Source organism: Protopterus annectens, chromosome 1.part2 (assembly GCF_019279795.1).
Source record: "Protopterus annectens isolate FY-2018-M chromosome 1.part2, PAN1.0, whole genome shotgun sequence".
In the NCBI taxonomy this organism is placed as follows: Eukaryota; Metazoa; Chordata; order Ceratodontiformes; family Protopteridae; genus Protopterus; species Protopterus annectens.
Genome location: NC_056727.1, coordinates 653876442 through 653900188, shown reverse-complemented (window position 1 = coordinate 653900188; position 23747 = coordinate 653876442). Strand labels below are relative to the sequence as shown.

The 23747-nt window shown below is 39.2% G+C and overlaps 1 protein-coding gene across 1 annotated transcript in view; it reads left to right on the top strand.

Annotated features, from left to right (window-relative positions):
• EFCAB2 (EF-hand calcium binding domain 2) overlaps positions 1–23423 on the top strand; it is a 610154-nt gene extending 586731 nt beyond the window's left edge. Inside the window, exons 6-7 of the mRNA XM_044058128.1 lie at positions 2500–2566; positions 23180–23423. Coding sequence (XP_043914063.1) covers positions 2500–2566; positions 23180–23295 — 183 coding nt within the window. The 3' untranslated portion in view covers positions 23296–23423. The remainder of the gene's footprint in view (positions 1–2499; positions 2567–23179) is intronic.
• Positions 23424–23747: the final 324 nt, after the last annotated feature.

Here is a 23747-nt window from a genome sequence, read left to right as displayed (position 1 = left end):
TGAGGTGCCAGTTCACTCTGTAGTTCATGTAGAACAAGCCAGGAATATTGTCAGGTCCCATAGAAGCCGTATTTTTGCCCTTGGACAGTGCTGTTTTAACCTGTGTAGCAGTAATACTGGGTGCCTGGCAATCTACTGGTATTGTGACTGGTCCTTTGGGAGGGGAGGGGTAAAGTTGGCACTGAATCTGTCGGCCAGTATATTTGCTATATCGGTTGGCTCAGTATAAGAGGTACCATTGTGCAGTAGCTCAGAGCAAACCTGGGTATTGCCATGGAGATTCCTTACATAACTATAGAAGGCCTTGTGGTTGTCTGTACTATCTGCTGGAATTCTGTTTTCATAGCTAGCTTTAGAGGATTTGATGAGGGATCTCAACTTTTCGTTGAGGCTGATAAGGGAGTTTTGCCGTCTTTTGGGACTTCATCTTATTACGCATCAATTTCCTCCTTCTGTTATAGAGTTTGTTTGTGGCAGGGGACCACCAGATTGGCTTCCTTTTTTTTGGAGGAGAGCGTCTTGGTTCTGTTGGGTATGGTGAGATCCATGCATTTGTGTACATGTTCGTACAGTGCATTGGTGTATGATTTCATGGTCATGCAACTGATCTCCATTTGCATGGGTGCCGTGAAGTTAGCCACCTCTGTTTTTAGGAGCCCAAAGTTAGCTTTGGAGAAGCTTTTCATGATGATTACCTTTGTGGGGGGTGGGGGTGGGAGGGATGTAGATTTCCAAGGTGATTAGTTTGTGGTCGGATCTAACCAGGGAGGAGTTGACTATTAGTGTAGAGCAATGGTCGCTCATGTTAGTAATGACCTGGATGTTGCTACCTCTAGTGGGGGTAAGAACGAGCTGGTCCAGGGCATTGGAATTAATGAATTCCAGGAAATGTTGGGCAAGTGTATTGGTACATGAGTAGTTTTCCCAGTTAATGGAGGGGTACTTGAAGTCGCCCAGTATGTGAGTGTTAGGTTGGACCCTAATATTCTCCAGGGTGCATAGGAACATGGAGTGTGACTCTTGAGACATGGTTGGGGACCTATAGCAGGCTAAGACCTGAATTGCTGTCTTACCCAATGTTAGCTGCACCTGAAGTATCTCAGATGCATTATGTTGGGCTGCCAGTCTGGAGGTGTGCGCATCCTTTATGAATATGGAAACACCACTGCCTTTGGAGCTTCAGTCCAAATTCTGGGGCTGAAAGGTGTGGAATGAGTTATAGCCTGGTAGTGCAGGGGTGCTTTCTGCTGCCTTGAACCAGGTCTCTGTTACGGCACAAATGTCGATGTTCTTCATTTTAAAGAGTGCTTTGAGTGAGTGCATTTTGAGATTTAGACTTCTAGTGTTGAGCAGCATGACTCTCAGATTGCATTTGTTTATAGCTGTTACAGTGGTAATTTGGTCTTTGGAACACCACCTAAAAAAGGCACTATAGGGGTGGTAAGAGCCTTGGCCAGTACCTGGGGGGTGACAGATGCAGGCCATCTCTGGCAAAGCATCGAAGTCTGTCAATCATGTCATCTCAGGCAGATACTGGATCTCCTTAGAATGACACCAGAAACTTAGCCAGTTGTTGAAATCAATCATTTTCTGCTTGTTCTGTGGTATCATTCTGGGTGATGGTAGGATGCTGCTCAGGGCTAGGGTTATACCCACCTGGGCTACATAATCCAAGAGCTCCTCCGTGTCTCTTTTCATGTAGTCTAAGGAGATACGTTTCAGGTCATTCACACCTACATGTACAATGACAGAGTCACATTTGTACCTGTTGATGGACCTGAGTGCATGCGTTATGTGGCAGATCCTGGCGCCTGACATGCAGCTGACTGTTACTTTCTCCTTATTCAACTTAGTGAGTGGGATATCAGTGTGCCTCACTACTGAGTCACCTATGACTAGTGTGTTGGTCATGCTGTTTTGCCTTAGGGGCTTTGGTTGAGTGGCACACTGTTTAGGAAAGTTTTGTGTCTCGTGATTAGTGTTGTGATGGTTGAGTGCATTTATGCCTTGGAGGTCTCTGCTGTTTGGGTAGATTTTTATTGAAAACCTCCATGAAGGTGGGTGTGCGGTTTGTGTTTTCATGTAAATGCAGTACTGGTGTGTGTTCTAGAGGGTTATGTGTTCCATCTGGTGTGGTGCAAGTGTTGACCTTCTCCTCTTGACCAGCTGTTCCAGTCTTGGCTGGAGAGTGCATGGCTTCCAATCCAATTGTAATACAAATACAGTAAACTGTGCATAACATGTTGTAACAGATGTAGCTAAAAGCATGAGTATATACATAGACAGTAGACTGATGTACCAACAGACTTGCAACTGGATTTGAATATGAAAATGCAGTAATATGGTACTGTTGCTTACCGTATATATATATATATATATATAGATATATATATATATATCTATATATATATACATATCTATATATATATATATATATATATATATATATATATATATATTTATATTCTAATATTTATTTCTTTTTCTCTATTGTATTAGGTTTTAGACCAAGACAAGAAAGGGTACCTCACAAAAGAAGAGCTTACAAAATATATGACAGAGGAAGGTAAGCTATATTGCAGCTATTCACTGTGAAATGATTTTAACATTTTCTTTTATGGTGATTTTTTAATGGTGATTTTTCATGCTTTAATGTACGTACAAAAATTAGTGCCACTAAGTATGATCTGTACTCAGTGTTTCCAGCACATTACTGCCATAAACGTCATTATTTACCACAGAGGTATACTCTGTCATAAATTTTGTGCCAACTGGCACATTTTACGTGGCACTTTATCAGGATTTTGAAACTCTGAAATTGTAAGTGCATGGATCTGAACAAAACAGCTGTCTTGGTTCTCTAACATCATCTTTTTCACCAAGTCCCTCTAGTGTTGTACCTACAGTCATCATGCACTGGGGATAGCCATATTTCTGTGGCTATAGGGATGCCCTTAACAGACAAGGGTGAACCACTCTTGCCTGTCTCAGGGAAGGGGCAGCTGAAGGTTATTCACTCAGCCAGAGCAGGGAACCTGAACTTAGGATGAGTATGCCTTCTATGGGTTGGTCATTTCCATGGAGTTTTACAGGAAAGGTAAATATAGTGAGAAAATATTGGCTTCACTTGTTTCTATTTCCATGAGCAGGGATTTGCTGGGATTTGTTAAGGAGCTCAGTACTGCCTTTTTTTTTTTCATAATACGTCTTACGGTAATAAAATAAAAAGAGCTTCCTCTCTTTCTGATTTGCATTTTCAGTCAGAAAAGCAGGTATTTATGGGGGATATGTTGTATCTCAGGAGATTCTTCTCAGTCTGAACAGATTCTGGCTTTAGATTTCCTTTGTGAAGATTTATCTTTTTTCTGAGACATTATCTAAGATGAAAGAGGTTTCTCAGTGGGAGCAGAATGAAATTGCTATTCCACCGAAAATGCATTTTCATTTGTTAGTTAGATATGCCTAAATCTGTAGCTGTTCCTCCTGTTTTGTCTGTTTCAGAGAATGTTTTTCTCACTGCTTTTAGTTTTCTAATAGTCAACCTCCTGTCCCAGGAAGTCTCACCAGTTATTCACGGTACCACAAACTCATAAGTATTTGTTTTCCAACCCTAAAGCAGATGCAGCAGTAATTTCTCTATCCAAAACTGCTTCTACTAAACAGAATACTGCTGTTGACTGAATTCCCTCTGACAGGTATTGGAAAGCTTTTAACATATTTAGGAAGAAAGTTTATTCCTCTGCTTTATCCTTCAGGATTTAAAACTGTTATGGTCATATGTGAAAGTATTTAGTTTTATTTAAAAACATGCAAAAATGAACTATTAACATTCCTTCTTCTTAGGTGAAAAATAAAATCCTTGAATGCCTTACTAAAATTTGCTTGTCATGTTACTAAGCATGCCTTGAATGCCTTACTAAAGTTTGCGTCTTGTGTTACTAAGCATGCCTTACTAAAATTTACTTCTCGTGTTACTAAGCATGCCTTGAATGCCTTACTACAAATTGCTTCTCGTGTTACTAAGCATGCCTTACTAAAATTTGCTTCTTGTGTTACTAAGCATGCCTTGAATGCCTTACTACAATTTGCTTATCGTGTTACTAAGCATGCCTTGAATGCCTTACTAAAATTTGCTTCTCGTGTTACTAAGCATGCCTTCAATGCCTTACTAAAATTTTCTTTTTGTGTTACTAAGCATGCCTTGAATGCCTTACTAAAATTTGCTTCTTGTGTTACTAAGCATGCCTTGAATACCTTCTTAAATTTTCTTTTTGTGTTACTAAGCATGCCTTGAATGCCTTACTAAAATTTGCTTCTTGTGTTACTAAGCATGCCTTGAATACCTTACTAAAATTTGCTTTTTGTGTTACAAAGCATGCCTTGAATGCCTTACTAAAATTTGCTTCTCGTGTTACTAAGCACGTTTTAAAATGTGCTTATGATGCCGCTGATTCTTCTTCCAGAGCTGCTGCTTCTGGGTTAGTAATATGAAGATTGTCTTAGCTTCATTCTCAAAATTTCCTAGAACTGAAATGGTAAATTCATCCTTAGAGAAGGAAGCTCTGTTTGGCCCTTCTGCAGCTGAGGTGCTCAAGAAGTGTGATGAAATGGGAAATTTATTCAAGGGGTGACTCAACCCCTCCTTTTTTAAAGCAAATAAAAAAATCCTTCTTCCTCAGCTTCCTTTTTCAATAATCAATTTAAGCATCAAGGAGCCATTAAATAGAAGTTTAAAAAGTAATGGCAAAGAGGCTATAAAAGAAAGGAAAAGCCTGTAAAAAATCAAGTTCAGTTCTCCCAGTCAGCATGGATATTTGCCTGCTAAGGCTCCCTCCCCCCCACCCTGTGCACCTCTCCATATCCCTGAGAGTTCATCTTCCCTTGTTGTACCAGATTGTGACAGACAAATAGGCTTTAAATGTGATTCAGCAAAGGTACACTTAGCAATGAATATCTCTTCCCCTATTTCAGGGATTCCTCCTTGCCCTGTGAGCCATCTCTCATGTTTCCTCCCATTCTGCATCACATGCTTCCTTGCGGAGTAATAGAACCAGTGCCCCCTGTCAGGTGAGCTAAGGCTTTTATTCAAGGATTCTTGTATCAAAGGTGTAAGGATCCTGGAGGCCTGTAATGGACCTTTCCTTTCTAAATCTTTTTGTCAAGATTACAAAGTTCATATTTGTTCCCTTCATTCCCTATTACCACTGCTTCCTTCTCCAGATTTCATGGTAAATCTAGACTTAAAAGGATGCGTATCATTGCATCCCTGTTGCCAAGTTATTAAAGATATTTTTTAAGATTTGCAGCTCTTTGTCTTACCCTTTGGAGTTCCTACTGCACCAAGGGTATTCACAAAGTGTCTAGTGCCAGTATTTGCTTATTGCAGACTTTGAAACATTTGCATCTTTCTATATTTGGGTGATTGTCTTATCTTTTCAGACTCTTTTTCCAGCTGTTAGAAGTCTTTAACAACTGTTCACAATCTTACTTGGTCTGGATTTTCAAATCAAGTTACAAAAATATTTTCTCAACTGTGGAATGAAAACTAAAATCCTTTGAAGGCAAACTCAAACAATACCTGTCCAACTCTTTGTTATGTTTCTGCTCTGCACCTGGATAATGATACTACCTCATCACACCTAAGAGTATATTTGTATAACCATTTTCTTTTCTACTTGTATATAGCCAACCTATGAATTTCTGTCCCCCCAGCTTTGGATATATCATATTTATGCTATTTGATTATTTTCTTTTGTTCATGCCTACATATGTTTTTGGACATTTTTTTTATCTGTCAACCCCACTTTTGTTTAAAAATTGTAATTGCATGAGTTTCTAATGTTTTATGTTTTAATATGTAAACATTGAGCTTTTCTCCCCAGGTCTTTGCTAGAAAGTGGTTTTGCACATTCAGACTGTCATGGGCAACAAATTGGAATAAATAAATAAGCAAATACTTCTCACAGAATTGCATTCTTGGAATGTCTAATAGATTATGCCCTAGGAAGAGCCTTTCATCCTCCAGATAAAGTAGAGATGCTGCAGCAGTTTTTCCTGAGTTTCTCTATTCAAAGCCATGCATTGGCTAAGGAGTCTTTCAATATACTGGCTGCATGGCATCAGTGATTCTCATGCTTCCCCTGACCAGACTCCACACGAGAAAGCTACAGTGGTAGTTCTGGTCTTTCTGGACTCATTGTCTTCACCCTTTATCTTTTCAGAGCCCTGTTTCAGATTTATAGGAAGCAACATTCTCTGGTAGGGAGACCAGAGATGTCTTACAGTCCAGGTTGCCCATTCTTCCTTCTGACCTTTCTGCAGACTGTCACAACAAATACTACAGATCTGGCGTGGGGGTGGTCTCCAAAAGGGTGAAAGTGCAAGGTCTATGGAAACTTGTCTCCTTTTAGCTTCTAAGCTGTGGTAATCTACCAAAATACTTTAGGCTACCACAACAGTGATCTAAATGTTAAACATAGTACAGTAACTTACCATAACAGTGGACCCTGTAATAGATGACTGTTGTAGTTGTTGCACCTCCCAGCCGCCTTATTTTCCTGTTTTTCCTTTTGAATTTATAGGGTTTGGGTGTATATACACTTATGTATATAGTTTACTGTTTATTTTTTTCTTCCTAGCATTATTCTTTCTGGGTTATTGCCTCCATTTTTCTTGGCAAAAAGCTTTGAAAAAAGTGGCACTCTAACTTTATATGAAGATGCTATCAGTCTCCTGACAGAACTTGTGGAGAATTACCCCTAAAGCTTTGAAAGCTGTCCAGTTGCAGGGGTAGGACCTAAACAGATTAGGATACTGCAGCAGTGATCCACTAGAACATCTACTATTACAGTAGCTTATGCTTGCTGACACAACTTTACTATCCCCCTAGTTACATTAGCTCAAAATGGAAAGGATATGCATTGTGTGAGGAGGAGCAACAGAGAATAAATTTGTGATAGGAAAGGGGGAGGTGTTTGAGGAACAAGTGGACCAGATGAATACCCCACTGCTTTCTGTAAAAGAGTGGGCCTACAGGTGAGCAGGACAATGAGAAATCTGTTCAATGATATTACAGAAAAAGACAAAGAAACCAAATCTGTGGAAGAGGCTACAGCAGTAGTATTCTATAAACAGAATGAGAAAGAGGTGAATGTTTAACATTATTGCCCTATATCTCTGTCTGCAATGTAGGTGCCAAAGTGTTTTCTTGCTTTTTGACAGCAAGATTGGAGATAGTCTTTCTGAGGCTTATGGGAATGAACAAGTTGAATTTATTAAAGGCAGATCGTCCATGGACCATTGGTGTGCTCTTGTAGATTTTGTAGAATGGCTGACCATGGCATTGCATGACCAAAGGGCAACTTCAGCTGCACTCTCCAGTCCAGCTGGTAAATCTGGGTATCCTGAGGCAATGTTACAACTGCCTCATGTACATAGACAACCATCTTTTCCTACCACAAAACACTAACATATGCGAGAGATGAAATTATACAGCCAAACTGGAAGCTAAGCTGTCTCCACCCAAGACTGGAACAGACAGTCAAGAGGAGAAGTTTAACACTTGCACCACACCTCCAGCCACACACAGAGCTACTCATAAATACACAAAATCATACTTGGAAGCTCTAAATAAAAACCTGCAAAAGCATCAGAGACCACCAAAGCAGACACCCAAACAACCTGCACTTCCCGTCACAAACCAGACAACACATAAAACACAAAATCAGTGTGCCGCACAATCATAGCCCTTAAGGTGAAATAACATACCTAACACACCAATAATAGATGACTCTATAATCAGGCACACTGATGTCCCACTCACTAGGCTGGACAAGCAGAAGGTTACTGTTAGCTGCCTGTCAGGAGCCAGAATCTGCCACATAACACAAGCACTCAGGTCACTCCAGAACAAGTACAAATATGACTCTGTCATTGTTCATGTTGGTGTGAATGACCTGAGACGTACCTCCCTGGACTACATGAAAAGAGACATGGAAGAGCTCCCTGATCATGCAGCCCAGGCTGGTATGACCCTGACTAGCATCCTGCCCTCACCAAGAATGATACCTCAGTATAAAGAAAAAATGATCAATTTCAACAATTGGCTAAGCTTCTGGTGTCATTCAAAGGGGATCTAGTGGCTGTCAGCCTAGGACGACATGCTCGACAAGCCACATTTCTTCACAAGAGACTTGTCACCCCTAGGCTTTCGAATACTGGCCAAGGCTCTTGCTGGCCCCATAGTGCCTTTTTTAGGCAAGGCTCAAAAATCAAACCCATCTCCGTAAACAGCACAATTAACAAAAAACTGAGGGTTATGCTATTCAACGCCAGGAGTTTAAATATCAAAATGCATGCACTCAAAGCACTCCTCAGTATGGAGAACATCGACATCTGTGTAGTAACTGAAACCTTGTTCAAGGCTCCAGAGAGCATCCCAGCACTACCAGGCTACAACTCATACCACACGTTTCGGCCACAGAACACGTACTGAAACACAAAAGGAGGGGGTGTATCCATATTCATCAAGGATACCTACACCTCCAGGTTAGTGGTGCAGCATGATACCTCTGAGATCATCCATGTGCAACTAACATCGGGCAAATCTGCAATGCAAATTGTGGCCTGCTACAGATCATCCTCCATGACCCAGGGCCACCACTCCACCTTTCTGGAGACAATGGAAAACATGAAGGTCCTACCGAACACCTTGATATTGGGCAATTTCAATTACCCTACCATTCACTGGGAAAACTGCTCGAGTACAAATTCCCAGGACCAGCGCTTCCTGGAATTCATCAACTCAAATGCCCTGGATCAGCTGGTAAACTCCCCTACCAGAGGTGAAAACATATTGGACCTGGACATCACCAACATGGGAGATAGGTGTTCCACACCAGAGGTCAACCCGTCACTGGTTAGATCAGACCATAAATTAATCACTCTGGATGTCCACACCCTACCACCACCACCCCCAACTAAAGAAACCACAGTAAAAAACTTTTCTAAAGCAAACTTCACCTTACTTAAGACAGAGGTGGTAAGTTTCACAGCCCCCACGCTAAAGGATAACGCTGCCCAAGATGCAGAAACCTTTACAAATGCACTCTATGAGCACCTACAAGGATGCATGGATCGTGCCATCCCTAGCAAAACCAAGACTCACTCCTCTAAGAGAAGGAAACCAGTTTGGTGGACCCCTGCAATAAACAGGCTATACAATAGAAGAAGGAAACTAGTTCAGAAAAAAAGCAAATTCCAAGAAGGAAAGACATCTCTTATCAGTATCAGTAAGAAACTAAGGTCCCTCATGAAATCATCCAAGGCTAACTTCAAAAGAAAAATAGCCAAGGATTCAAAAGATAACCACAAAGCCTTCTTTAGCTATGTTAAGAATCTAAGTGGCAACTCGCAGATATGCACTGAACTAGTGCAAAATAGCACAAAATATACTGAACCTACTGATATTGCCAACATCCTGGCAGATAGATTCAGTGCAAACTTCACCCCCTCTCACCTCCAAAGGGGCCCACAACAATACCAGAAAAGTGTAGTGTCCCAAAAATCACAGACGCACAGGTGAAAACAGCCCTTTCAAAATCCAAAAATACAGCGTCAGTGGGACCAGATGATGTCCCAAGCTGCATCTTGCACGGAATACAGAACGAACTAACCCCCCCACCTAAACACGCTGTTCAACCTCAGCTTCTCCACAGGCTATGTGCCCAGAGAATGGTGCACAGCAATGGTTATTCCTCTCCACAAAGGAGGGGCCACAACTGACCCTGGTAACGATCGCCCCATAAGCCTGACTAGCCTGGTCTGCAAGGCTATGGAGCGCATCATCATGGAACTCATTAACAAAGTCATTGGGAACCTCCAAACACTTGACATGACCCAGTCTGGCTTTGTTAAGGGAAGATCATACCTACTAAACCTGGTTGACTTCTTTGAGACAGTCAGCAAGGCCATAGACGAGGGAAAGGTGGTTCACACAGCCTACCTTGACCTCACCAAGGCTTTCGACACCATTCCCTACTCGGGTATTACAGAAAAACTCACCAGCCTGAACATAAACCCCTACGTCACGAGATGGGTTGCCAACTGGCTTACAGACAGAACTCACACGGTAAGAATAGCGGGCTCCAGGTCCGACTCTAAATCAGTCACAAGTGGTGTCCCACAAGGCTCAGTCCTGGGACCCCTACTGTTCGACATATACTTCTCAGAAGTACAGACCAACACAGGAGGACTATGGATAACCAAGTTCGCCGATGACTGCAAACTGGGAGCCATAACTGACTCTCCGGCTGACACGGACATCCTCCAAAAGGGCCTTACTGAGATGGACACTTGGTGTCAAAGTCATGGCCTCCAGCTAAATGCCAAAAAATGCATAGTCATCCCATTTGGGAAAAACAAAACACCCACGAATTACCACATAGGTGGCAGCCCCCTTAATACAGAAGAGGTAATAAAAGATCTGGGGACTCTGGTAGATAGTAATCTCAACTTTGACAATCATATTGCTAAAGTAGTTAGGAAATTCTTCTATGTGGCCCATCTAATTACTAAAGGGTTCACATCTAGAAATAAAGACATTATAGTGTCCCTCTACTCGTCACTCATTAGACCCATCATAGAGTACAACGCCCCATGTGGGATGTACCTCACAAGACACTTCCAACAGCTGGAAAGTCCACAAAAGTACCTCACCAAGAGAATTACTGGCCTCAAACATATGTCCTATGCAGCCCGACTGAAAAAACTCTGGCTGTACTCAGTGGCATATCGCTTACTCAGAGGTGATCTCTGCCTGACTTACAAAGCTGTTCAACTCAGAATTGATGGATATGTTACACCTAAAGAAATCCAAGTCACTGCGAGCCACGTGCTCTAGTGAGCTAAACCTCACCACAACAATAAATAGAACATGCTGGAGGGATAGATTTCTGTCACAGAGACTCCCCATGCTTTGGAACAAAATTCCAAATTACATCAGGCAGAGCCCCTCACTAACACTCTTCAAGAGAAACCTTGGCGAGTGGATGGGTAACAGAAAATACACCTCTGGGATCACTTCATTGGCTCTGCTTGACAGAGGATCAGTTAATTAATCAATGGGGTGGCGAAAGCTGACACACTCTGGCTAGGCTTATGAATGCCCTCGGGTAGATAGCCTAGTACCTACCTATGAACCTATGAAAAGGGCTAGAGAAAGGCAGGAATTATGTTAGTGGATATTCAGAAGACTTTTGAGTGTGTCTTGTGGGACTTAATGACATACCTGGATAGTGGCTATTGGACATAGTAAGTGGATGAAGTAACTGAAAGACCTTTATAGGGCCCTAATGTTATGGCTATATATAAATGGTGGGTCCCCTACACATGATCGAAATTTCAGAAAGCCGATTTCATAAGACTGAGACCATATGATCGACTTTTGAAATTTCAATCATGCAGAATGGGCATCTCCGTATAGTGCAGAATGGGAAGATTCCCATCTTTCTCACTGTACTGCAATCTTGGAGTTGGTGTATTTAAATTGCAGGGGGTGTGGGGTGTACAGCCCCCATGTAGGTAAGTTTTTTTTTTGTTTTTTGTTTTTTTTACATGTTCACAATTTCAAAAGTCAAAGATATGGTTTCGGCCATATGGGTTTCGGCTTTCTGAAATTTCGATCATGTATATTAGACCCATAAATGGTAGATTTCAGAATAAATATTATTACAAGGGGGAACCTATCATGGCTTTCTGTTATCTCTATGATTATTATTAATGATCATTGAATGTCTGGGTCAGAGAGTACATGAAAGTTTGAGGAGGCAGAATGGAGGTGGGGAAAGGGAAGGTATTTAACTGTTTACAGACAATCGCATGATGCTGCTTGAGGATATTATTGTGCAACTGCTGGGGGATATTGGAGATGTTCGGTAGTTTCTTGATAGAAATAAAGGCTTCATTACCACTCCCAAAAGTCAGTGATGATTAGAATCAGAATTAAACAGATGGAGGTATGTTCGGAACTTCCTGAGAAGATGAGGGTGGAGGTGTGGGGTATACCTGGAGCTTAAAGTTTATAAAGTGACAACTGAGATTACAGTCCAGAACTGGATGGATCTGAAGCTAATAATAGGAAAAATGTTAGACACATGGACAGCCATATTTGTCACACTTTGGGAGTAGAATAGAATAGTTTGCAAAATGATATTTTTGAAAGTACTTTATTTTACGCAGTATATACAAATCAGCCCACTAAATAAGTTATTTATTTATTTATTTATTTTTTGAGCCCTTTAGTTAGGATTTTAGGAGGTACCCAACTAGTGTGTAACAGGTTTGCGTGGAAAAGCAAAAGAGGAAGGATCACAAATGATAGATTTAGTGCTCACAAGAAAGCTGATTTTCAAACGATGTGTGATCACTGTAAATATTGTACGAATGCTGAAAGGCATAGAAAATGAAAATTTGGAATAGATCGTCTGGGAAAAGGACTGAAAATGGTAAGACCATGAACAAAGTAGAGGATGGTACTGGCAGGATGATTTATAGGCTGGTAGGGTGTCGATTGCAGTTCACAGATGAAGGGGACGTAAGTCTAGAGATCTGTGGTGGAGCTGCCCTAAGGAACTTGATGGGAGGCAGAGAATCTGGATGAAAAAAGTGTTTGACACTTTTTTCCTTCAGACTATTAGAAAGGTAAGGGACCTAAGAAATGAACAGTTTAATGAATGGATATATCTTAGCTCTCAAAAAGTAATATCGTTTACAGAAAGAAGATTGGCTTTTACACCAGGTGAGCCTTAGAGCTAATAACCAGAGTATTCAGAAGAAGAAATACAAGAGCAAGGATAAGTGTAGAGAGAGATAGGAGGAGAAATAGTGAGTTATGAGAATGACCCAGCTTTAGGAGAAAATTGGAACCAGATGAAAAAGTGAAGAACTGAACTAATCTACAGGCATTCGGGGGAGTATGTACTTAAGTGAACTTTTGGTAAGACGAGGGATCAGTGGAATAAAGAGGGTGCAATATGGGCAGTTTGAAACATTTCCCTTTGTTCTGTCAAATCAAGTTCATCATTGAAAAAAAAAGATTGGGTACCAGTGTTTCTGAAACACCTTTTACAACCTGATACATGTTCCTGTGAGTCATGCTGTACTGTATTTATGGAATGATTCACACCTTTGATGTCCACCATATTTTTTAGGATTTTGTTAGTAAATTATTTTGTTTTTTAGGTCTTAAACTAGCATGGAACGTATCTAATTTTTCATGATTTGAAATAGCCGCAAGCCCTGCTCTGCATAGCCTTTCAGTTTTTGCAATAAAATTCTTAGGAATACCTAATGGCTGTTTAAAGTTCTTCTTCAAAAATGCTTAGGATTCATCCAGTTGACTCTTATTAAAGCTCTGTAGCTCTTAATTTCTGTCTCATAGACCTTATTTTTATCAAATACATTTTAGATTTATGATAATTTCTTAATGCTGTTGTCTTAATATTGCTTTGCCTTTTTGCATTTTTTAAACTTATTCAGCATCTTCCTTTTCCAGTTTTATTTTTAACAAAGCACTATTTCAGTTCAGCAACTCTTGTTGTCTTATCAGTGAACAATAGCATAGCTTTTATTTAATTTCCATTTCCGGCTGGTAAATATAAATTTTTCATATTTCAGAATCATGACATTTGGCTTTTAAAACATCCTCTGTATTTGGTGAATTAGTCATTCTTCTGTGTGGGATAAATGTTCATAGGTTCATAGGTATGTACTAGGCTATTGGTCCTAGGGCCTATATAAACCTAGCCAAAAAGGTACCCTGGCTTTCGCCACCCAAGAAAATTATTTTCCTGTGCCCCTGTCAAGCAGAGCCACAGAAGTGATCCCCAGGGTGAATTTCCTATTTCCCATCCAATCATCAAGATTTTTCTTGAAGAGTGCTAATGAGGAGCTTTGTTTGATATAGACAGATAGTTTATTCCAGAGTATGGGAAGTCTGTGGGACAGGATTCTATCCCTCCAGCATGTTCTGTTTATTGTGGTGACAAGGTTTAGGTCCCTAGACCATGTAGCTTGGAGGGATTGGGATGCCTTTAAGTGAAGCATGTCCAACAGCTCTGGGTTTGACATAGTTTTGTATGTTAGGCAGAGATCGCCTCTGAGTAGGCGATATGCAATGGAGTAAAGCTGGATTTTTTTTAGACGGTCTGCGTAGGGCATCTGTTTGAGGACAGTAATCCTCTTTGTGAAGTATTTCTGTGGCCTTTCCAGTTGTTGTAGATGTCTTGTGAGGTACATACCAAAAGGGGCGTTGTACTCTATAATGGGTCTAATGAGTGATGAGTAGAGGGGAACAATGACCTCTTTTTTCCTGAATGAGAAACCTTTTGTGATGAGGAGTGCCATGTAGAAAGATTTCCTGATTACAGTGGTGATGTGATTATCAAAGGATAGACTACTGTCCACCTGTGTCCCAAGGTCTTCTCTTATCATACTTTTGGTGTTAAATAGACTACCGCCTATGTGGTAGTTCATGGGTACAGAGTTTATACCAAAGGGGATGACAATGCACTTTTTGGCATTGAGCTTGAGGCCATGGCTTTGACACCAGGCATCTGTCTCAGTGAGGCCCTTTTGTAGGATGTCCACATCATTAGGAGTTTCGATTATTACTCCTTGTTTGCAGTCATCTGTGAACTTCGTTAGCCAAAGACCTTCTGTGTTAGCCTGTACTTCAGAGAAGTAGATACCAAACAGGAGAGGACCCAGGACTGAACCCTGTGGTACTCCACTTGTCACTGGTCTAAAGTCGAATTTGGAGTCTGCTACTTTCATAGTGTGGATTCTGTCATTGAGACATTTGGCAACCTGTCTTGTGACATAGGGATTTATACCTAGTTTAGTGAGTTTATCTATAATTCCAGAGTGAGGGATAGTGTCAAAAGCCTTGGCGAGATCTAAATAGGCTGTGTGAACCACCTTATCCTCGTCTACGGCTTTGGTGACTGCTTCAAAGAAGTCTATCAGGTTTAGGAGACATGTTCTGCCTTTTACAAACCCGAACTGGGTAGGGGCCTGAGATTGGAGATTACCAATGTCTTTGTTTATAAGTTCCATGATGATACGTTCCATGTAAGCTGGCAGGTTGCCATTTTCAACAAGATTTCTAACTAACAATCATTTTCTTGCATTTAACCACTTCATATCAGGTCATGAATTATCTTGGCACCCTAGTTATACAATATATATTTCATTTTTCAGCAATGATGTGGTGCTTGATTGTTTGGAGACTCCTTGACAAAATATACCATAATTCAGACTTCTGAATACTATGGGGGAAAAACAGTTTATAATGTATGTATGTGCAAGTATGTGTGTCTGTGTCTGTGTGCATATATCTATCTATTTATATGTACAGATAGATAGCTCTATGGGTATATATGCCTGCATAATCATAATATCGAAATGCAATTACATTGAACACAAATTGTTCAGTATTTGCATTTCAAAATATGTATGCCTCCACAACATACTATAAAATACATTGAACACAAGCAGTTCAGTATTTGCATTTCAGACCCCAAAATAGCACAAATAAACTACCTGAAAACAAAAATGATAGAACATTTCCTTCTCCAGTTGCTAAATCTGAAAGCCTATGATTACATTTCACACCAAATTGGTCTGAAAAGTGGTAGTGTTATGGAATGAGTTTTTGCAAGATGTCTGGTTAGGGTTAGGAACAAGGTTATAGTCAAGGTTGGCACATGTTAGTAAGGTGGGCAGGGGGGCTTTATATAAAATGGAGAGTTGCAGTGTTGGAAATGGGACTTGACTGCACCTAATGTAGTGATGTGAGGACATCATCTGCGTCCCCTTATTCTTGAAGGGGCGAACTGTGAGGCTGCTAGTCTGTACCAGAGGTTACTCGGGCATTGATTTTCTCCAAACACTTCCCTGAGGAAAGGATAGTTGGCCATTAGCTGCTTAATCTCATCTCCCCTCAACCATACTGGCAGCCTGAGTCCATTCTGGAGCTCATTTCACCAGTGGCTGTGATGGACACCCTGCCACTGCAAAATCTAGCATTATTTCTCTTTTTTGTCATACATTTTATAATATATATTTCCATGTACATATGTAACAAATGTGGACAGTAACAGTTTGCAGAATTCTGTAGTATTCCGTTTGCATGAAGGATGGGTCTGTTACTTCTATTTGGGCAGTTCTGTTACTTCTATTTGGGCAGTTAAAGTGCATACATTTTCAGAATGCAGAGTCATGACAACATCAGAACATAATCATACATATTTATCTATAAAAGTGAGGTCACTGAAAATATACCAAGACAAAACACCTCAGTAGTCTCAAGGTTGAAATGGCACCTGTAATGAGTGCTCCTCATAAAACATGTGCACCATTGCCAGCTCCCATAGCATAGAGGGATAAAGTCCTTACTGTGACCTGAGTTCATTTAGCAGCTCAGGTACTGGATGTAGTTAGCCAGGGAGGATAAGAGTGAGCAGCCACTACTGGCTCACCCATCCAGGGGGAGGGACGTGACACTGGTTTACCACTTGGGTGACACCTAGCAGGAGCACTAGATGGTGCACCCATGAAGCACAAGTCTATGAGCATGATGAGCATGTGCCACCACTGTGTGTAAGTAAACAGCCAAGTGAGCATGCATAGGCAGAAAGGATGCAGCAGACCTTGGAATGCTGTCCCAAGAGAAAGATTTGCTCCAGTAAGGGGTGGGGTAGGCCTTTCCACAGGACTAGTGAGCTGGCCCACTCCCTATCTCTCAACTGTTTCCTTTAGGGAAGGAATGGGTTGATTGAGCTACCTGCACTGAAATATATGGTTGTAAGGCTCTCACCTGGCTTGTGGATGCCTGATTCTATCCTTACAGGAAAAAAATAGGCCAGTGAGGTACAGGTAGAGAGTCATCAGGCTGGTCCTGTGGAGAGAGCTGAGTAACATATCAGCTCTCTTAGAAAAAAAATCCTTTGCATGATAGAAAAGTACCTACCAGCAGCAGAGCACTGTGTGTTGTAGGCAAACCTACAACTAAAGCTAGATTTGTTCCACACTCACACACACTAACTCTAGTGAGCTCCCACCAGGGGGAGCTTGCACACCACCAGACCTCCTCATTGTCATATAATGCTAATGTTCCTAACACCATTGTCATGCATAATGACTGAAAAATCTTCATGAATCACAATTGGGCATGACAGATTAGCAGAAGAGGGAAAATGTATTTAGTAAGGTATACAAAGTATACTGCATAACTTTAACCTGTTATGCTGTGCTATGGTATCATGCAATGCAATGCAATGCAGAATAGTACAGCCGTTTGGCTATAGTTAGGATCAGGAATGAATTGAGAATAGAAGTTTTAGTACCATATTGTGTGCTATCACTGCTGTGAAATTCAGTAGAGAACTGCTTGTAAGTCCTTCCACCAAAATGACGACTGGTATGCAGTGCGTCCCATAATGTCTAAGTATAACTTCTTAGAATATCTGTGGATCTGTGGAATATATATATATATATATATATATATATATATATATATATATATATATAAATATATATATATATATATATATATATATATATATATATATATATATATATATATATACAGACACACACATATATATATATATATATATATAGTCAAATGCAGGCCTGCATAGTTACCACTAAAATTTGCCACCAGAAAAATACCAAGGGCAAAACAATAGTATTATTATTCTGTAGCTTCCCCACAGGAAGTATAGCCATATGTAAAATTGCATTTTGTGTGAAAAAGGAGATCCTTGTTTTGTTTTTATACCAATAATCACAGGCCATAAACATTCTGTAGTGGAGTGCTGTGATGTTTCCAGGATTTTTTGCAAGAAATGTGTTTTATAGAGAGAACCTTAAACTGATAGAAACTTTAAGCAGGCCTACATAGCCATTAGGCCGTTTAATTTTATGTTGCTCAATTCTCAACAATTAAAGGATTTAATTTACTTTGTGAACCATGTAATTATGTTGGCTAATTTAATGAACCTACATTGGAGAGTTATCTGCTGAGGTCTTTGCATAGTTAAGAGTGTGGTAAGTGCATTTGATATTTATTTTGCATACTGGAGCAGTCATGCATCCAATAACGTGTAGATTGTATAGATGTTCATTTTTTTCTGAGATTATTTAAAGGAGTTGAAAGTGTAGCTAGTTCTGTCCAAAAATCTACTTAATTGGGGTATAGTCTGTTAACCTTTGTATTATTTTTTCACTTACAAATCGCATACTTATAACACTACATAATGCATGTTATTTTTAGTTATGTGAAGGGCTGCAAGTAGAAAGTAGTCTTACAGTTTGATATTGTGGAGGGATGTGTTTATATAATCAGTTTATAAGGATATTCTTTTCGATGTGCTTTCAAATGCATAGCACTGCCTTTTAACTATTCTGATTTCAGAATTGTTTTTGCATTGCACAATACACTTTATCAATTCACTGTCTCCAGCATTACTGATTCCAGATATTGGTCTGTTCATTTAGAATAGTAAAAAACTCAATGAACCACCACACGAAGGGTGGAACTGCCAAAAAGTATCACCAAAAACAGAAAATCAAATAAAAAAGAAGGGCACACCATAACCCTGAAAAGCGAAACACTGCTTTATTTAAAAATGAACCAAACAACTAAGCGCTTTCACCTGTACATCCCAGGCTTCATCAGAATCGTAAAATAAACATCACGTCCCTTTTATAGCTTATTAAAGTGACATCACACAATATTAACTGCTGCCATTAAAACTGAAGAAACTTTCAATGTGTTTAAAAAATTAATTAAAACTCATGTTGTATACATGCTCAAACCCCCAAGTGAACAACAAACAGCAATATAAAAACATGTAAAAAATAAATGTGAACATTGCATACTATTAATCAAATATTCAAAGCTCTCTGTTTTAAAAGTGGAACAATAGATATGTTATCATTAATGCCTGGAAAAGTTCTGACATTGAGTCTTAGTTGCCACCTTGTCTCACTTAGCTCTAAGGCCAGCTTATAATCACCACTCCTCTGGTTTTTCACCACCCGGTCAATAATGAAGAATAAAAATCTCCTAAAATTAGTGCAAATGTTTGAATGGTTGTAAAGTGCACTGACAGCTTTCTTATTTTTGATGTCCCTAACATGCTCGGCAATTCTATCCTTAAGTTTACAGGTAGTTTTCCCCACATAGAATGCCGAGCATATACTGTATGTTGCTATGTATACCACATTCATGGTGGGCAGGTACATCTACCGGGACAATCAAGGGTATGGTGGTAACCTTCCACAGCCACATAAGGGCCATCATTAACAAATTTACAATAATTACAGTGTCCACATTTAAACATCTGGGACCTGTAATGTTTGGTTGTTTCTGACCCATTCGTTTCCAGCAAATCTTTCACGCTACTGCCTCTACTATAAACTATGTGTGGCTTGTCACCTAATTTTTGTCTAAGTGTTGCATCAAAACAAATATCCCAAGCAGACTCCAAAATCTTTAATATTTCTAAACAATCATGGTTATATTTTACTACCATAACCTTATTGTTTACTTGTAGTTTGTTATTGTCATCTGTAACACTAGCATCTCGCGTCAATATGGGACAAAACAAAGTAGACCTACACCTATATACTTCTCTTCTGATACATAGTAACATTTTAATAGGGTAACCCCTATTCATGAACATTCCGATCAATTTATGTATTTCACTTCTAAATTCACTGTCATCACTAATGAGCCTTGATAATCTACACATTTGACCCTTCACAACTCCCCTCTTCTGATGGGAAGAATGGCAACTGTCATAATGTAACAACACATTAGAAAAGGTAGATTTTCTAAAAATTGTGGTGGTCAAAAAAAACATCTTTCTTCCTGAATAGAATATCTAGATAGTCAATCTCCAAAGGATGAATTCTGTGAGTGAATGATAGATAACTAGTGCTATTGTTCAAATACTGCAAAAACTCATCTAACTCACTTTCAGTACCACTCCATAGCACCAGTATATCATCCAAAAATCTCAGGTATTTTAATATTTTGTGCATGAATTGAGACTTGAACACAAACTGGTTTTCCCAATCTAATAAAACCAAGTTTGCAAAAATGGGGGCACATTTCGCCCCCATTGCAGCCCCTCATAACTTGCCAAAATTATTCCCCCTCAAAATACAAAAAATAGTTTTCTAAGACAATTTCCATAAGTCTGGTAACAAAGTTCACTTTGGCATTTGATAAAATACCAGAATCAAACATTTCTCAAAAGCTTGTATACCTTCTTCATCTGAATCACGGAGAATAAATTGACCACGTCAGTGGCAACAAACATCACATTATCAATCAAACCTACATCTCTCAACATCTTAAGACAATGCCATGAGTCTTTAAGGATGTGGTCAACCTTCACTATAATAGGTTTACTATAGTGATCAATGTAAGCGGCCAATGGTTCTGTTTTAGAACCTCTGGCCGCCACTAAATGAGGGGTTATATACACATTTGTGGATCTTTGGTAACCCAAAAACCACAGGGATGATGGGCTCATTAACTGTAAGGTACTCATATTCAGTACTGTCAATCATGTCCTGACAAAAAGCATCAAATAACTCAATGTCAATCTTGGAGTAGGAGTAATGCACCTCATTCCTAGAAACCCTTGAGTAGATGGATGGGTCATTCAAAATTCCAAAGATCTTAATGCTGTAATCAAAATTTGACATAACCACTATCCCATCCCCCTTGTCAAGTTTCATAAATCTAGTAGTCTTGTTGTTCTTCATGTCAAGTAATGCCTTCCTTTCTTCTTTATTTAGATTGTCACTAAAATTCCCTTTCTTAGCACATTGTTTCCTAAATTCAGTCTCAGATAAAGATTCAAACATCATGACATTCTTGTGGTAAGGTGCAATAAATGTACTGGCCCTTTTTAAACCACCCATAGTATTCATGTTGTCCTGTGGCAATAGTAATTTTAAATTTAATTGACGTGTGTAGAGACACAAATTCAACAATAAAGAAGCAATGTCATTTTTATAAGTTGGAACAAATGACAAACCTTTATTTAACATCTCACAATATATAGGAGTCAACTCCATTTCAGTGAAATTATACACCTTGAAATCACCATGCACCAAAGTATTAACATTGTTGTTTCGTGTTAATTCAAACATTTCAGAAGTTGCATTAACATTTTCATGTACATCTAATAATGATAATTCACACCCCCCTCTCCCCTTCCAACCCCTCTGGTTGTATGTCCATCGATTCTGTTGGCCATAACCCTTCCGAACATTCTGGTTCTTTAAACGTTCCAATCTCCTTGGTACGGGGGGGGGGGGGTTGTTCTAAAAAACATTCCTCATAACATTCAGGATCATACATAGACATCTCACTATCATTACCAGTAACATTAAACTGTGTATTATTTACCTATTTAACATGCAATTCCTCATTCCTGCCATTTTCAGTAACATAAGCTACACTGTGACCATTATCAACACAATTTTTACCATAAACATTAATTATGCATGTCACGTTGTATTTTAGTTTTTTTATATATATATTATCTTTTACAAACTTCTCTACATCAGCCATGATGTGATGACAGTGAATCTAGAAGTGAAATACATAAATTGATCAGAATGTTCATGAATAGGGGTTACCCTATTAAAATGTTGCTACGTATCAAAAGAGAAGTATATAGGTGTAGGTCTACTTTGTTTTGTCCCATATTGATGCGAGATGCTAGTGTTACAGATGACAATAACAAACTACAAGTAAACAATAAGGTTATGGTAGTAAAATATAACCATGATTGTTTAGAAATATTAAAGATTTTGGTGTCTGCTTGGGATATTTGTTTTGATGCAACACTTAAACAAAAATTAGGTGACAAGCCACACATAGTTTACAGTAGAGGCAGTAACGTGAAAGATTTGCTGGAAACAAATGGGTCAAAAACAACCAAACATTACAGGTCCGAGATGTTTAAATGTGGACACTGTAATTATTGTAAATTTGTTAATGATGGCCCTTATGTGGCTGTGGAAGGTAACCACCGTACCCTTGATTGTCCCGGTAGATCTACCTGCACCACCATGAATGTGGTATACATAGCAATGTGCAGTACATGCTCGGCATTCTATGTGGGGAAAACTACCCGTAAACCTAAGGATAGAATTGCCAAGCATGTTAGGGACATCAAAACTAAGAAAACTGTCAGTGCACTTTACAACCATTCAAACATTTGCACTAATTTTAGGAGATTTTTATTCTTCATTATTGACCGGGTGGTGAAAAAACAGAGGGGTGGTGATTATAAGCTGGCCTTAGAGCTAAGTGAGACAAGGTGGCAACTAAGACTCAATGCCAGAACTTATCCAGGTATTAATGATAACATATCTATTGTTCCACTTTTAAAACAGAGAGCTTTGAATATTTGATTAATAGTATGCAATGTTCATATTTATTTTTTATATGTTTTTATATTGCTATTTGTTGTTTACTTTGGGGTTTGAGCATGGATACAACATGAGTTTTGATTAAGTTTTTTAAACACATTGAAAGTTTCTTCAGTTTTAATGGCAGCAGTTAATATTGTGTGATGCCACTTTAATAAGCTGTAAAAGGGAAGTGATGTTTATTTTTACGACTCTGATGAAGCCTGGGATGTACAGGTGAAAGCACTTAGTCATTTGGTTCATTTTTAAATAAAGCAGTGTTTCGCTTTTTAGGGTTGTGGTGTGCTCTTCATTTAGAATAGTGCTTTTCAGCTTCTGGTATGCATTTTAAAGTTGCACAGTACTGCATGTAGTTAAAAATAATCAGCTTCTAATTTTCTGTGCAGTTCTAACAAATATATACTTGCATAATGTTCTCTAGAAGGAGCAGATGTGTGTTGGAATGTTGTGCTTCCAGACATGTACATATCTTTGACATTATTTTTTCTTTAACCTGCATACTTCACTTTTTATGTGTAACACCTTCTGACCTCTATTCTGTGGGATTGTGTTAACTTTCATTGTTATGGATATGTGCAAATAAAACAAACTGCTCACATTTATGCATATTGCTGACTGTACATGGCACTTATTATACAACACTGTGTTTTGGCAGGTGAACCATTTACTCAAGAGGAAGTGGAAGAGATGCTGTCTGCTGCTGTAGATCCAGACAAAAACACCATCCTTTATAAAGACTTTGTTCCAATGATGGTTCTAGAAGAGCATTAAGATGTCAATGAAATATTAAAGGACTCTGTGCCTTGCAGTGGTCAAATAGTGTAATAAACCATTCAATAGGACTGATTTTTGTTTTAATATGTCAAGTTTATGAGTGGAAAATAAATTATCTGCAAGTACTCTTGTGTCAGTTAATGCTTCGGTACAGTTACTCATATTTGGCCAATGCGAGCCGTTGGTGAATTGTTGACAGATAACTGTGTAGCTTTGGTGTTGATCTCTGTTTTTCAACCTCTTTAGGAGTTCACAGCTTGAACTGTAAAAGCTTAACTCAGTTTCAAGAAAATTACATTAATATTGCAGAAGTGTTTTGATAGTGATGGCAGATAAGTTTCAGAGAAGAATTCCATTTAAACTGAGAGCATTGTTAATAACATGGTTATAATACACTGCTTTGTAGGTTTTGTCAAAAACATGGTCCTCAACCAAAGCCATAGCTACAT